Raw genomic sequence first — 15,831 nt, forward strand, 5'->3', positions numbered from 1 at the left:
TTTGAGGGGGAAAAAAATTGTCAAAAAATCTCTCAGGATGCTTGTATATCGTTGTTATCGAATTATGGTATAACTTCGATAGGACTGCGACACACACTTTACCGCCAAATGATTGTTGGCCCGCTGTTGCCGCCTCACTGATTCAAGCCACGCGGGAACACCGAGTTTTGTTTACTACTAAAGAGAGGGAGAGAGAGAAAGAGAGAAAGATTTCGTCCGTGGAATGCAGAGGAGAGGAGAGGAGAGCAACGAACGAGGAAACAAGCATCCATCCATTATACCCGAGTCGCGCAATCGAGCGGCGCATTCGGTCTTGGGACTGACTTAGATATGCTTTTTCTAATCATCGAGTTAAATTTCGTCTAATTATTGCTGTGGCTCAGCTTCGAAGGGGCCGAAAGTTTCATGTCTAATGACACGTTGCAAGGATCGTTAGGGAAAAAGAGGGCGAGAAACTATCGGTATTACAAAATGTCCTCATCACGTCAGAACCTTAGTTTTCAGCGCCATTTTGTCACCACGTAACCTGAGTTTTTTATATCAATGGATATCTTCTAGATATAATTTGAAGATCGGTATTACAAAATGTCCTCACGACGTCAGAGCTTGGTTATCGGCGCCATTTTGTTACCACATAACCTAAGTTTTTAATTTTAATGGAGGCAAATCATAATACTTTGGTTTTCAAATTACTCATGTCACATAAATTGATTAAATATAATCATAAACGCGAAAAAATACGGTCAACGCTTAACTGACAGCCTGGTTTCATTAGTTTGATTTTTTCCCACCAGATGTCACATTGCAAATTGACAATCACATTAATTACACGCTAGAATAGCATGATTTTTAATTTATTTTATAATGTAAAGTTCATCGGACGATTTGCAGGTTAATACACTTGTTTATGAAAATTCTTACAAAGAATTGTAAAATTTGAATGTTTCTTGATCCCTTGGTGAAGAAGAAAGAGAAAAAATTTAATTTAAATAAATTTTTCCCATTCTGGAAGTCCGCTAATCGGTAAAAATGTTTATCTTATATATATATATATATATACATATATATGTATAACTGTATAGTATTTCCCTAATTCATGCCTGTAAGATTTATTTATACTTGAATTATCCGCAAATCTATAATTGGATATCCGTCACGATACGTGACTGATATTTTAACAGTACTGTAATATTACATAATTGACTGTCTAGCTACAGCTTAGGTATATTACACAGAATGAATTTACAATCAATTATGTAATCACAGATAAAACCGCCTTATAATTCTATTAAGCTGTATTGGCATTAGTTTTTTTTCTTTTTGGTTAAATTAATTTTTATATTTTTTAGACAAATAATACTGTAAACGTTTATCCTCGTCCTTGAGTTTATTTTATTCATCAATCGTAAATTTGACGTTGAATTTGTTGCTGGAGTTTATTAGAAAACTTGCAGTGCGGAGCAACGCAAGCAGTTGGAAAGATACCTTTTTTGAAAAAACAAAATATGATTGAAAATAAGGAAATGTTGTGAAAAACCCCCTTCAACTTTGTGTTCTCAATTAAGTTGCTTAAACTACAGGGTTGTACAGTTAAGGATTTATTATCTTATAAACTGGTTTCGACAGAGTACACGTAAATGGAAAAACACAGAAGAGAATTATGGCTTATCGGGGATTTCGGATGGATGCAGGCCTTAAGACATCCGTGTAATTAGACATGCATATGTTATTCCAATACGTCTGATTGCTGAGAATTTCCTGTCAAATACCGACGAGGCAACTAAACGTAAAGTGCAGACTATCGGGATTGATCGCTTAACGGCAGAAATCGACTGGCTGATGACAATTTACATGCTGCAATATGGCGGCCGATTCGAGACATTTCGAAAAGCGTGTAGTTTCTTGTAGATCGTATAAATGAAATTTTGTTATCCCGCTTATAGGGTTAAATTTCTCAGAGTAGCAGTACAATTCGACGAATTGTTGATCCGAAATTCGGAATGCAAATATGGTTAGAATACATGGAAGTCACGCGCTCTCGGAGGCTGTTTTCCATTCGAAATCGGCAAGGATATGTTTAAAAACACGGCACGAAATTTACAGGCACAGGAATTTCAAATGATTTGCAAATATCGAGAAGCGACTGCCAAGAAATTGTTTCAGGCAAAATTGAGCGTGAGAAACGTTTTCGAAGAATCATAACCTCAACGTCCTGCGAAATTTTTTGGCGGTAAAAATTGGTAAATACGAATTTTTCAAAAACTCAATTATACGCAGCGGAAACTTTTTTGAACCTCGTATTCCGTTGCATCAAATTTTGTCTATGTCTTGTGCTTTTTTTTTTAAACTGCACGCATGGTCGTAATCGTTATTATTGTGATTATAGGTGCGTGTTTCTGGCGCTTATTAAAATTCCATATTCGAATCTGGTCAATATTTACAAATTACGAGCATAGGGGAAAAAGAAGGGACGATGAGCTCTTGCAGCGAAGAAATTCCGCACGTGTAAAATGTAGGCCGACCATTTTTAAGGCGCTCGTTCGACTTCGATAATATTGGCTGCATGACGCGCGATGAGTGTATCCATTATGAAGAGTCGTTGACTGACTGAAATAGCGTTCTTTCAAGTATTATTACACATACCTACCACCTAAGACTATAAAAACCGACGAAAAAAGTTCACCTTCGTTTTCATCTCACTCCGGAAATTAGTCGCATAATTATTTAGATGATTGTAATTAATGCGCAGTTTTTTCAGACTAGAATTATTACAGTCATATGCGCCATGGAATGAGAAAAATTTTGACGAAGTTATCTTAAGATACGTCATTGGCAAGGAGAGTTATGAATACAGATTCCGTTACCGACACTTTACCTACAATTAGCCAAGACACAAAGCCTTTCCTAGAATCCGTCGTTTATCAGACAAGCTATGATCTTGGAAAATTGTAACGACGGAAAAATTGATAAGATCGCACATTCTAGAAAATGGTTTGTGTCTTGGCTAATTGTAGGTAAAGTGTCGGTAACGGAATCTGTATCGAAAACTCTCCTTGCCTACATACTCGGGTCATGTTCTGATTTTTGCACTTTTCCTCGGCTATATCTCTACGATATTCGCGATGAACTCTAAAAACATATAAAAATGAACACGATGAAAAGATATCCTGAGAGAAGCTGACGAAGAAGTCTCGACGCCGTTAGTCATTCAGGCCGGTGTTTGAATGATGACCTTAATTATTATACTGACGCTTCAATTTGTTATTTCCGCATTGGGTGTATAATAATTATAACATAGCGCATATTTGGATCGCACGCGCGTTCCAAAATGGCAGACAATAACTTGTTGTTATTATGTTTCAACCCCAGCCCGAACTTCCAGACTCCTAGAGGCAAGAATCTCTCGCAGCGTCTGTTCAGCAGTCCGAGATTGAGCCACTTGAAAATATCGGTTGCTAGCTAGTCGGTGAAAGAAGAAAAATAAAATCAGTCTGATAGGTCTTCATCAATCGATTTATCGCCTTCACGTTCTATTTACTCTTATAGCAGCGTGATGAACTTTCGCGATCGAAAAATTTTCAGACCTCGTTAGTCACTTCAGACTGTTTTCTTCGGAACTACGCGAAGAAATAACCTGAATCCGGCCTTTCACCGAAGTGGCATCTTCGTTTTTTGTTTTTCCAGGGCAACTCGTCGCATCTGAGTCAAGGCTCCGGAGCTCAAAAATTGGGGTGCGCCTGCACTTTGACTTGGTCCATTTCGCTCTCGAGAGCAAAACCCTGCACGGATCAAAGTCGTCTCAAGATTCGCGTTAGGTCAAGGTTCTCTTTCACGGGGGTAGAAAACACGGTTGAATGGTCGATGGGGTGTGTTTTTCTTAGCGATTTTTCTTGTCCTCTTTCCACCCAGGACATCGATCTGTGTACGCCATCGAAAGAAATTCAAACTTCCCCTTACTCACGTGCATTAAGGTGTTCCTTATTTAGGGTGTGAAAGAATTTTTGCCGCCCTACCCCCCAAATCAACTTCAAATAATTTGAAAACAATTGTCTAATTTTTTCAGATTTCTATCTCAGATCTGGGATAGAAAAACTTGTTTCCTCGGTAAAGATTTTGTTGCAAGAGTAATAATATTTAAAAAAATTTGTAACCTCGAGGTTTTAGTGGGCATTAGTGCTACTATCTGTAAAAAAATTTACATCACGATACCAGAAAATCTAGACGAATTGCACTTCCTCTAAATAAAAAAAAGTCAGATTTCGAGGTTGTGCAATTCGTCGATATTGCGCGATACAATTATGTGAATTTTTTCCCAGACAGTAGCACTAATGTCGACTAAAACCTCACGGTTACAAATTTTTTTCAACATTATTACTTTTACAATAAAATATATGGTGAGAAAAAAAGTTTTTCCCATTTTATTTCCATAAGAAACTTCGACCACAAACCGGACTATCCTCGAGTTGAGGTAAAAATCTGAAAAAATTAGGTAATTGTTTTCTAATTATTTGCAAAAATTCGGCAGCACCCTAAAGTGCACACAGTTGTTAGAAACGATAATAATTTTGTCTTTTTTTTCCAATAATTTTTTTACAACCACAGTTATAGGTCTGGGTAAAAATTTAAAATTAGTTTCACTCTTATCTAACCGATGAAAATTTTTTTACTTAGGATAAGAAAACTAACGAAACAGATTCGAATTATTCCCGTCAGTCCTCGATCACCGCACATGTAAAATAAATAAATTCTTCACCCCCTCTTATTTATTCATCTTCGCCTGCAGCTAACGCGATGAATTGTAATGAACGTGTTTGAAATTTGCAGAATGTTCGCGCCTTATTTTACTCTTACTATCAGTTCGCGGAATGGTATAAAAGACTCGCGTTTATGCGTAGGTACGTATATTTGACTTTGGTGTATGGTATCTATAAATGATTATTATATACAATAGAATACCATACATATAGATACACGTGCATGCAGTGATCGTCGGGGTTTCTACGCGCCGTCGCGACGCTTATAAAAATTTATAAGGCGCCCCGATCCCTCGCGTTAAATCTGTAATGTTAATTCTACGATTGACTGTCGATTGGTTTATTTGCGTTTTAATGATTTTCGACGCGCCTTATTTGTTTTTATTTTCTTTCATTTCTTCACCCATGCATCGAATAATTTATGTCGTCAGGAATGCATCCTCCATTCGCAAATTTTTAAACATTTCATTCAATCGATTTTACAGCACTCAGTTATTTATATATAAAAATATTTTATAACGTTTACCTGTATTTTCAATATTCACTGACTATAAACGATCCACCGTGACGATAAATCTTACTTCAGTATAATTAATGGACTACTTACTTGACTACGATCAGCACTGTAGATCAGTCGGGTCTTGGATCCATGTACATCCAATGCCATTTGGATTCATACCGCGAATTCAATCCTGTATCAAAATATTTAGTGTCCTTTGTAATTATGGCATGAATGATCGGCGATCGTAACGTTGACGAGACTTGAAATCGTATATAGTTACGAGCTCTTTTCGAAGTTGTTGACCCCTGTGTACCCACCCAACGTGGGATGAACGAGAAACCACAAGTTTCATTCTCAGTCGTGATCGTTTTACCGCAGTTTATGCTGTACTATTTTTATTTCTAAATGTTAAACCGCAGCTTTAATTGTTTGCTGCAATTTTCTTCTCATTAATGCGGAAAGTAGATCGATTATTTGTGTGAATAATCGTGGAAAATTAAAAGACAATTTGTAACAGAGAAGGTTTATTCGATAAGTTTTTTATGTACTTTGGAAATTATTATCTCTGTCAATTATAGATTATTTATAAAACTCTGGACAACGGAATTAACTTATGTACACAGCTTTCGATGTGCGGAGGAACAAAAATTAAAGATGATTTATTTATGTAATAAATAATAATAAATAATACAAGTATTCTTGATCGGTCGTCTTTTATGGGTACGTTATAAACATACAATTGCCGACGATGCAAACAATGACGAAATACATTTCAATATCTCAATCGTACGGGATATTGAATACCAATCAAATTATAATATGCTAATCATGTGTCAACTAATTTTAGTAACAATATATTATTTTTATTCTTCCTGTAATCAATACCGATTTTCAAAATCATATTCGAGGAGTTCTCAAATAAATCACGAATTTTTGAGGTCATCGTTTACGAATCTGAAATCAGATATCGAAAATTCAATACGCTGAGTCCAATCAACGACCCAGAAAATCCCTGCATCGAGTTTTTCACCGTATTAAATTAAATTTGAAATTTCCGAAATCTTGAATTTTTGAAATCTGTTTTCAGCTTTGTATTCAGCGAGCTCAAAACCAAAGTATAAAATATTTGTTCTAAAATTGACTCATTCCAATAACGTATGATCACCCAAAATCTCAACCCTGATTTTCTATGAAAAAAATCGATTCATCATTTTTAAAAACCTGCAAATTTCCCTGATTTTTTTTTTAAGCCTGTAAAAAATAAAATGTCAGCGATACGTATTCTTTACAGACATAGCAGAACACAATGTCTTATAATAGAACATAATTATTATTCTTATAATATCGAAGAGGATTTTTTACATTTTTTTCTTACACCTAAATAATCGAGCTACGATTATAAGGGGGTGATGCACTGCTCTTAGGTGATGACTATCCTTCATTTGTGTGCGTAAATACGTGTGTGTATCGTTTTCGCCCGTGAGATCGAGTCGACTAACTCATACAGACTCACTGCAGGGTTTCAGCTTCTACGATTCTAAGTTTAGAAATATACCGAAAATAAACCACTGTCTTTGGCCTCCACCTCTGCAGCGGATCGTATGTATAACAACGATCGCCGGCGTTACTACAGTGGCAAACGTGCTTTTCCACCACTTTCCTTCCTCCATTTTAGTTTCATCTGCGACGTATGCTTAATTGTATCACTGTAATACCGTGATCGTGATTTAACGAACATCTTCTCGCTGTTCATCGTTATAGTTCGGTTCGGTGACGAGTTACAATAAAATTAAAATACATCTTATATACTGTGAATTACAACAAATGCTGCCGACATAATTGATCGAATGATTCCATGCAGTACCACGCTTTAATTATAATTCTATCGCGCACCACGTAAATTTTTCAATAAATTATTTATACTCAATAAATCGGCACCCAGCAGCGATTCGCGTGACGACTGCTGATTTTTTGATAAATTCTTTTTCTTTTTTTTTTTTTTGATCATACCTACGACTAACAAGTGTATGCGGAATTTGATAAAAATAATCGACGATTGTATATGGGACGAATTTAAATATCGATCTTTTGTACGTATATTAATCGGCTGGAATACCAGCGTGCATGTTCTATTAATATGGTTTTGTTTAACATATTTCAATAGATAAGAAAGAAAGAAAGATAGAAAAAGATTTACTTTTTAAAAAAATTCTCACGAAGAGACATGAGACGGAATTCTTAAATACGATCAAGAAATCAAGTTTTAAGGTTTTGCAAAATTGACAATTAATTTACTAACGTTAGATAAAAATTTAACGAATGCTTATATCATTTCATCATTTTTATGACCGTTAATTCTTCGAACTACAAAGTATTGCTTATCGTTGAATGTTTATTATAATCATTGCTTTAGTGTTGCAATATGGGGAGCTGAATCTGGATCAGAGTTTTTTCTCGAATTATATTGAACTCCTAGAACTGGTGACAATTTCTACTAGTATGAATTTTTACAGAAATTGTTACAACGTTGTTGATACGCATAGTTTTTCGTAAAGAATTCTTAATCATTGTTAAAAATTTCAATATCTTGTGGATTTTTTACTCAAAAAATACAAATTTTCATGAAAATCTATAAGTTGTTACGAGAAACTATAAATATTTGCAATTTTGTACGAAAACAATTTTTTCTACAAAATTGTACGAATGTCCCGATTTCATAAAATAAAAATTCTTAGAAAATCGTAGAAATTATTTTCACTAAGGCTAACACTCGAAGATTAGGACATGCTTAATTCTCATTTCTCTTTTTCATATTATTCTCATTTATATATCATAAATCGTTTACAGTCCTTTAATCATGTTTCGAAGAACAATTATTGTTTCACATAATAAGTAGTTTAATTCGTTATCTTTTCCTCAGATTGCCCTCAATAAAACATCATCTTTAACCTCGGCTCTAGAAAATTTCCCGAGTTTATTATTTACGGAAATCCCAGCAACGATAAGCAAGCGTACGAAGAATTTTGCTACAAAAAAAATCTATGATATAGGTTTCCGTGAATCGTGATTACGATTACGAAAATTGTACATAAACGAAGGCTTGATTTGAAAGCCAATATTTAATCCGTATGATGTAATTTTCAAGCTAAATAATGTAAAACTCTGACCGATGTTTCACTTGGTAAAGATCACGTAAATGTCGGAAAAATTGCCGAAGGCTTCATTGTATTTTGACTAATAATTTCAACAATGATTGATTATTACCACCGTAAATTTTTTTTACAATTTTTCAACACCGCTGGGTGTTTTTTTTTTATCTTGAAATATAGTTTTTCTCTCGCTTTTCTAGTGCACAAGTTTAAGAGGATTCGAAATTCCCGCCTCGCGCAGATTCCAACGCATCGATATATCGATACATCGACTTTCGATTCTCGAATATCGAATTCGTTCGAGAGTCGATCGCCGGCTGTGACGTCGTTTGTTTTCACGGTGGCGGCGGCAGGAACGATTTTGCCGTATACGTTCAGATGTTTGATCGTTAAAATCGGGCTGCCCTTAAACTCTGCGAATGCGACTAATTGTCTGATTTTACGTTAACGATTTTCAACAGACTAAAACTGAGTCACGTTGTTCACAGATGTTTGGATAATGGATAACAAGATAACTGAAAACGAGACCCCCGAGGTTGCCAAGAAAGATAACGAAGCAGTAAGTCATTTCACCAGCTTCATTTTCACCCACTTAATTATCCCAACCTAGAAATGGTATAACCTAAAACCGAAGACGTTGTTTATACGTCCCGTTTACCAAACCGAATAATCATTCGTCAATCGCAAATTCTTCTCCGATCAAATTCCCCTCGATATTTCTGAATTTCATCTTGTTGAAAAATTTTGCCTCTCATTGCTATCCTTCATCGTTTTTCGGAGATTGAATTCACAGTGTTAAGCTTTTGTCAAACACTCTGAAATCAGGATAACCTTTGGGAATTTAATATGTTAGGTAAAAAAGTCCAGAACTGTCTTGAAGATTTTAAACTCCATATCTGACTATTTTTTTTAACAACGATGAGAAGAGAAAAGCTGCAACAAACTTGCTATATTGAATTCGGTATGCTTGTCGTACATGCCATTTCAAAATTATGTCCAAAGGGATGACCGAAAAAGCTCTGTTAAGTCCGGCGCCCAAAGCATTTACGTATTTTTTTCAAACGACATTCTTTGCTAATAAAATCTAGCTTTCTCTATCTCTCTCCAAATCGAGCTGAATCAAAAACCAGTCTCACGCTCTGTTTGAATATCTTTACAGTGTAAGACGATCGAACAAACTAAGGAGAGGAAAAATATGAAGGAAGAAAAGGCGAGAAAAAAGGATGACAAGAGTGTGGAGCAGGTTTTGAAGGCGTTGAGTAGTCTGGATACGGCAGAGGAAAAACTGGCGGCGATGTGTAAAAAGTATTCCGACATTGTGGACGACAATCGAAAGCTCCAGTTGGCGTTAAAACAGGCTGAGAAAAAGGTGGTGGTGATACAACGGGAGAAGGAACAGTTTCAGAGCGAGCATAGCAAGGCGATATTGACTCGAAGTAGGCTCGAAAGTTTGTGCAGAGAATTGCAGAGGCAGAACAAGGCGGTCAAAGACGAAAGCTTGCTCAAGATCAGGGAGGAGGAAGAAAAGCGAAAAGAAGTATCTGCCAAATTTCAGAGCACATTGTCGGAGATAACTGCCTTGATGAGCCAGAATAATGAGAAGAACACAAAACTACACGAAGACAATTTGGAGATGACAAAAAAGTTTAAGTCCGTCTGCGAACAGTACGAAATTCGCGAACAGCAGGTTGAAAAAATGCAACAGCAGATGAAACTCGAGGCCCAATTGGCGGAGGCTAAATTAGCCAAGGCTAAAATGGAGATGGCTGCTGAGAAGGAAGTACTTCTCAAAGAAAAGCAACAGCTTTTACTGGTAAGAAGATCGTGTAATATTGTTCGAACTTACTTAATAAATGTTTTGACTTTTGATTTTTTTTACCTCGTTCCTGCAATAAGTATTAATTATATATTTTGTTATCGCAGAACCTAACGGAGTACCAAGTCAGGATACGAGAACATCAGGCAACAGAGGTCGGCCTTAGAGGGCAGATTAGTATGTACACAGATAAGTACGACGAGTTCCAAAATGCTCTTACTAAAAGTAACGAAGTCTTCGGTGGGTTCAAAGACGAAATGGAGAAGGTGAGATTTTGTTTAGCGGTCATGAGAATTCGTGAATTGTGAAAGCTTTGTTCTCAATCGAACCTTACGAATTGCCTTTGAATCCCTAGATGTCGAAGAAAATATTGAAGCTGGAGAAGGAGACGAGTTCGTGGAAACAGCGCTGGGAAAATAGTCACGCGGCGCTTCTCGAGATGGCAGCAGACAAGCAGCAAAGGGATGCGGAGTTAGCTACTACGAGTAGAAAGCTGGCGCAGCTCCAGCAGCTTTGCAGAGCTCTCCAGGGTGAGAGAGCTTCGCTGTTGGCGCAGTTGAGGGGAAAAGACGCTGCGAGTGCGGGTCCGGAAGCGACGGACGAGGCTGTGAACGAGGAGAGCATCAAGTCTATAAAGCAGGTTGACGATATATCGAAGGACTGTCAACAGTTGAAAGAGAATCTCGTATATCTGCAAGGCTCTCTGGCAGAAGCGATAAAGAAAGAAGAAGAAGAGAAACTGCAGAAGGCTGACAAGGAAGAAGCTCAACGCCAGAAACAGGAGCCAGATGAACGACAAAAAGTGGTGATATTAAACACAAACGTTGAACATTCGACGGAGTCGAAATCCGAGATAAACGACGAGGCACAGTTGAAAAACAAAGAGAACAACGTCGCGGCGTCGAGTCCTGCGGAAATCGAGTCAGACGAATCTAAAGTGGAAAATGGTGAAACGAACGGCGGCTCTACAATCAGCGTTGAAACGCCTCGTGAGATAAACGGAGAAAACGAATCAGCGACAGCTTTAAATGATTCTGTAACGAATAAAAATGCCAGTATTGAAGGGCCGGTCGAACCAGCGGTTGAAGATTCCTGTCCAGCGTTAAAGGACGAAGATAAATCAGCGGAATCTGCCTGCCCAGGAACGAAGAAAGGAAAGGTACGCAAAGTCGAAAACTCTTTGCCAATTTTGTTGTAAACTTACCAACGTCAAAATAATGAGGAATTGTTTGTATGAAAATAAAGACTTTTAGTATTTGCATTGAAGGTAAAATAGATTGATTTTCTCTTTATTCTTTAAATCTGTTTCAGGACGGTAAAAAGAAAAAGAAATAGGCATCGGTGAGCCGCGGAATTTCGATTATTTTCAACCTCATCGACGAGAAGAACTTACCCTATAGTTATACGCGTATATAAGTATAGTTATTAGCGACAATACACGACTTAAAAATCAAAACGGATTAACAATACGTAAATTATCACGAAATATTCACTTTCTTTATACGACACGTAGTATGCATATAGTACCTACATTACAAACATGGAGCAGATATTTATTTAAAATAATTATATACAACACGTAGTTATTAACGAATGATTTTTGTGCCTTCGAATAATCATGCTCTACCAGACTTATATGTAATAATATTTCAATTTGTAAATTAGGTACACCTAGGCACCTTAGCCTTTTATATATATACGAAGAAAAGAGTATGAGAGAAAAAAAAAACAACAAAAAACAAAGGAAATAACTTTTCTTACGACTTGTTAGTTCGAGTTAATCGATTCCGAAACGTCGCTGAAACCTGATCAACTAGCGAAATTCCTCAGTTTCCGATGAAACCCCGTTTTCATCGCTGTAAAATCGTTGTAACAACTCTTACTCGTCGCAACGGTGTAAATAGAAACCCTCGTAAAATCTTTATATCTCTTTCGTATTTGTATTGGAAACGTCACAGAGCTATTATTACATCAGGTGCTAGCGTGCCAATCTGTTAAAATAAGAAAATAAGCGAAGAAAGAAAAAGTTTTGTAAAAATTCCGTCTCTAAATGAAGTTCTTACTTTTGCAACATTCAAGGTGTAATTGTCATATTGTGACGTAATTGTCACGGGGCGGTAAGACGAGACACACATCAGACAAAAAAACCTCACAATTGCATAATTGCACAGTCTCCGGGTTTCTGTTTTTTTTTCCTTTTCTCTTTGCGTTTTTTATACTCTTTTTTTCTTTCCAATAAGACAACGATGTGTCACACTGAATAACGTCTCTGGGTTTCTCCAGCTCTCTTATTGGAAATGTGATTCTGCATCGATTGCTAATCCCACTTGTTATTCGGCTCTTTCTCTCAGGGCCGTAATTCGGGGAGTATGAAATTGATATTTTTTTTCTCGCACACCAATAATATGACGGGGAAAAGATGAAGGCAGAAACCGTTTGCGTCGAATCGTTCGATTGACTTGTGTCGAAAACCGGATTCCAATTTTTATCGGTGTCGATTAGCATAAAAAGGCAACGACCCAAGTGCATGGCCTGTAAAAACTTGACCCTTATCTGAAAAATTTATATCTCTTGACTGGACCGTTATATTTTATATTAAAAATCTTTTACAGATCTGATCCACAAGAAATAAGATATCAAGTTTGGGGCGCACGATTGTTCCGACTTTACACCCTCGTACTTATTACCTCTGGCATAACGTAAATTGCATTAAAACTGTGACCATGAGTATCGACATGTGTAAGAGTCCGACGCTCTCAAGGCAAAAAAGTACTCAAGTGGTGGTGAATGGAAATCATTTTGTCAGCCTTGGCCGCTGCCCAGAGGCTCGGTTACATTTCTACCTGCATGCCTCGGTTGACCCAAAATTCAAAATTACTCACAAAAAATTTCGAAATAAATTTTCCAACTAAACTCTGTAAACTCTTAACGAACAGACCGTACAATTTATAAATTACAATAAATTTCTCGGGCTTGTCATTTCTTCATTTTTAAGTGCAACGAACCACGCACAATTTCATTATTACATACGATGTGACCAGATTTTGTAACGTCGATAAAGGTAATTGAAGATTTTCTATACGCGCGGTTATTTCGATATGTAAACTAATGAATAATTCATTCTAAAGAAAGACCATTGCGTGCAGATTTTCTATTCAGAATTTATCACGAGACAAAACTTAAAACTATAACTAAACTTACTTCAAACACAAAAAATTTGCTGATATATATACGAAAAAATTTTCCCCTCATAAATATTTCATTCGATTCCAAAAGCAGATTTAAAAAATTCGTACATTCAACGAGCATGAATCTTTCGAGACTTTGCATTGTATTGGCGAATATAGATATGCAAAAAAATAAAAAAACAAAAACGTAATATCGTGTGAATGTTCGCAGAGTTTATGATTGCCTCATGACGTCTGACACAACAGCCAATAAAACGTGAGTGTATACAGTATCGGAAAATGTCCTCGTGACGTCAGAGCCTGGGTGTCGGCGCCATTTCATCACCACATAACCTAAGTTTTTGATTTTAATGGAGGCAAACAGTAATTCTTCGGGGTTTAAATGACTCGCGTGATATAAATTAATGAAATATGATCAATGATGTACCTGTTCTACCATCCACACGCGAAAAAACACGATCAACGATCAGCTGTTAGCCTGGTTGTATTAGTTTGATAATCTGCCACCAGATGTCGCATTGCAAAGTAACATTCCCAATAATAAAGTCGCATTGTCGCATGTATAAAAGGCCGCCAACGTAAATCGTAAGAAGAGAGGTGTGACTGCGTCGCAGGATAATAACTGAGGAAAAAAGTGTTGAACTATTGCGACCTGCGAAGAAAACGATTTACATTAGCCTAGATTTTCGGAAGGACGTATCATGCAGGTGAGCATTGAGTAAATAATACCTACGCATTTACGCGACGAGATGAGAGTATCGAAAATGGGAGAATTTGATATTCCAAACGCGAGCCGCGAGCTCGCTATTTGCAGCCGTTTCCTCGACCATAAACGATTTCATTTCTTGTACGGTCTATAGAGTTTCGACAGAATAAATTATACATACACGATTGCTCAACTCTCAGAGTTTAAGCATTGGACAGAACAATCTTGCTCTCTGCCTCAAAATCATCGAAATCTTGACGTATGGGACGCATAATTTTTTATTTAAAAGCACTTTCTGTCTGCGGTAGGTAAAAAGACTTTCGATATACAAACGGTTTGTTTAATTTCGTTGATATTATAACGACATATCTTGCCAAACAGGAGTACTTGAGTCAATCGACAAATCCTGAACTCTGTTATTTCGTACGTTTCGTAATTTTCTGTTAGCCACTTTGATGTTTGTTTTTTTTTTTTAAACAAGTGACATCTGTACATTTTTATACATTAAAATTTCAGGTGCAACATCTTTCGTGCACATAATTAACATGTTTAATTGAATGTCGGGACGTACTGCGCTGATTTTTACTTAAAATTGAATGTGTATAAAAAAAAAGAATGCGGCTAACCTAATCAAGTGACTTAATTGAGACTGAAAGGAGTAATTTCAGATTGATTAAAGAGACATTAATTGGACTGGTATTTGAACTACTTTATCAAATTGGTCATAAAATTGCTCGTTTATTTTCACATTTTAGATAATCTAGAAACTATGAAGAAATTTTTTAATTAATATTTCGCTAACGGATATTTATAAGTTTGAGAATATGTTCAGTTTTGGACACGGGTTGGTAAAAAGTTGAAAATCGGCTAGTCATTTAACAGAACCTTAGTCCAATTTGAAACCAAAATGGCGTCCGAATTTACTGCAGAATCTGCTTGAAATTATAGATTTAGACTAACAATGTTATTTGAAAATATAAAATTCTGATTTGAATCCAAGATGGCGTCCGAAGTTGCTGTAGAATCCGATTGAAATAATGGATCTAGACTAACATTGTTATTTGACAATACAAAATCCCAATTTGAATCCAAGATGGCGTCCGAAGTTACCGCAGAATCCGATTAAAATAATCAATGAACCCTTCCCCGATCGATTAGAGAAAGAAATTGTGGTGTCGAAAAATTGCAATTTCAAAAGTACATTCCAGGTTGACTAATGGGGATAATTCGTCGGTTTTGAATCGATGCATCGCAACGTGAAAAATTCCCGTTTACCGGAGCGCACGGACGTGCAACGAACCCGGTTCAGGCCTCGGCGTCTCTCGATACATCTTTCGATCGTCTGCATTGACCCGGGGGGAAACGCGCGTTTTAAATTGTGGTACCGTTACCACCGGCGAAGGGGCTCCGCGTGCCGAGTGGGTCAGTAGCACCAATGGAGAATGACCATCGGGCCCCTGAGGGACTGCTGGTGGGGCCCGTTGCCCGCGATGCCCTTCCTTGGGGCCCGTTCCACATTACTACATTAGTAGCCGCGTGTTCGAGCCCAGAATAGCACGTACGGACGGATGCAGATGCACGAATATTAATATTCTTGAATACACTTCCACGCTGCTTCCGCGATCGATATTCCATTGCACGATCGACTTGCCGATTTGCGATTACGAATACAGACGTTTACATAGCGTTTGAAAATTTTTAGCTGAAACGTAATCT

The 15,831-nt window shown here is 37.0% G+C and overlaps 1 protein-coding gene across 4 annotated transcripts in view; it reads left to right on the forward strand.

Annotated features, from left to right (window-relative positions):
• LOC124414751 (gamma-taxilin) overlaps window positions 1-12,143 on the forward strand; it is a 37,557-nt gene extending 25,414 nt beyond the window's left edge. The window contains exons 1-6 of one of the 4 annotated variants that reach the window (XM_046895809.1): window positions 7,385-7,396; window positions 8,894-8,964; window positions 9,565-10,218; window positions 10,329-10,487; window positions 10,577-11,380; window positions 11,533-12,143. In XM_046895809.1, coding sequence (XP_046751765.1) covers window positions 8,905-8,964; window positions 9,565-10,218; window positions 10,329-10,487; window positions 10,577-11,380; window positions 11,533-11,556 — 1,701 coding nt within the window. In that variant the 5' untranslated portion in view covers window positions 7,385-7,396; window positions 8,894-8,904 and the 3' untranslated portion in view covers window positions 11,557-12,143. Of the gene's footprint in view, window positions 1-7,384; window positions 7,397-7,841; window positions 7,846-8,789; window positions 8,827-8,893; window positions 8,965-9,564; window positions 10,219-10,328; window positions 10,488-10,576; window positions 11,381-11,532 lie in introns of those variants that run through there. The other 3 variants (XM_046895808.1, XM_046895807.1, XM_046895806.1) reach the window with 3 other exon arrangements.
• The last annotated feature ends 3,688 nt before the right edge of the window (window positions 12,144-15,831 follow it).

This window comes from Diprion similis, chromosome 14 (assembly GCF_021155765.1).
Source record: "Diprion similis isolate iyDipSimi1 chromosome 14, iyDipSimi1.1, whole genome shotgun sequence".
NCBI lineage: Eukaryota > Metazoa > Arthropoda > Insecta > Hymenoptera > Diprionidae > Diprion > Diprion similis.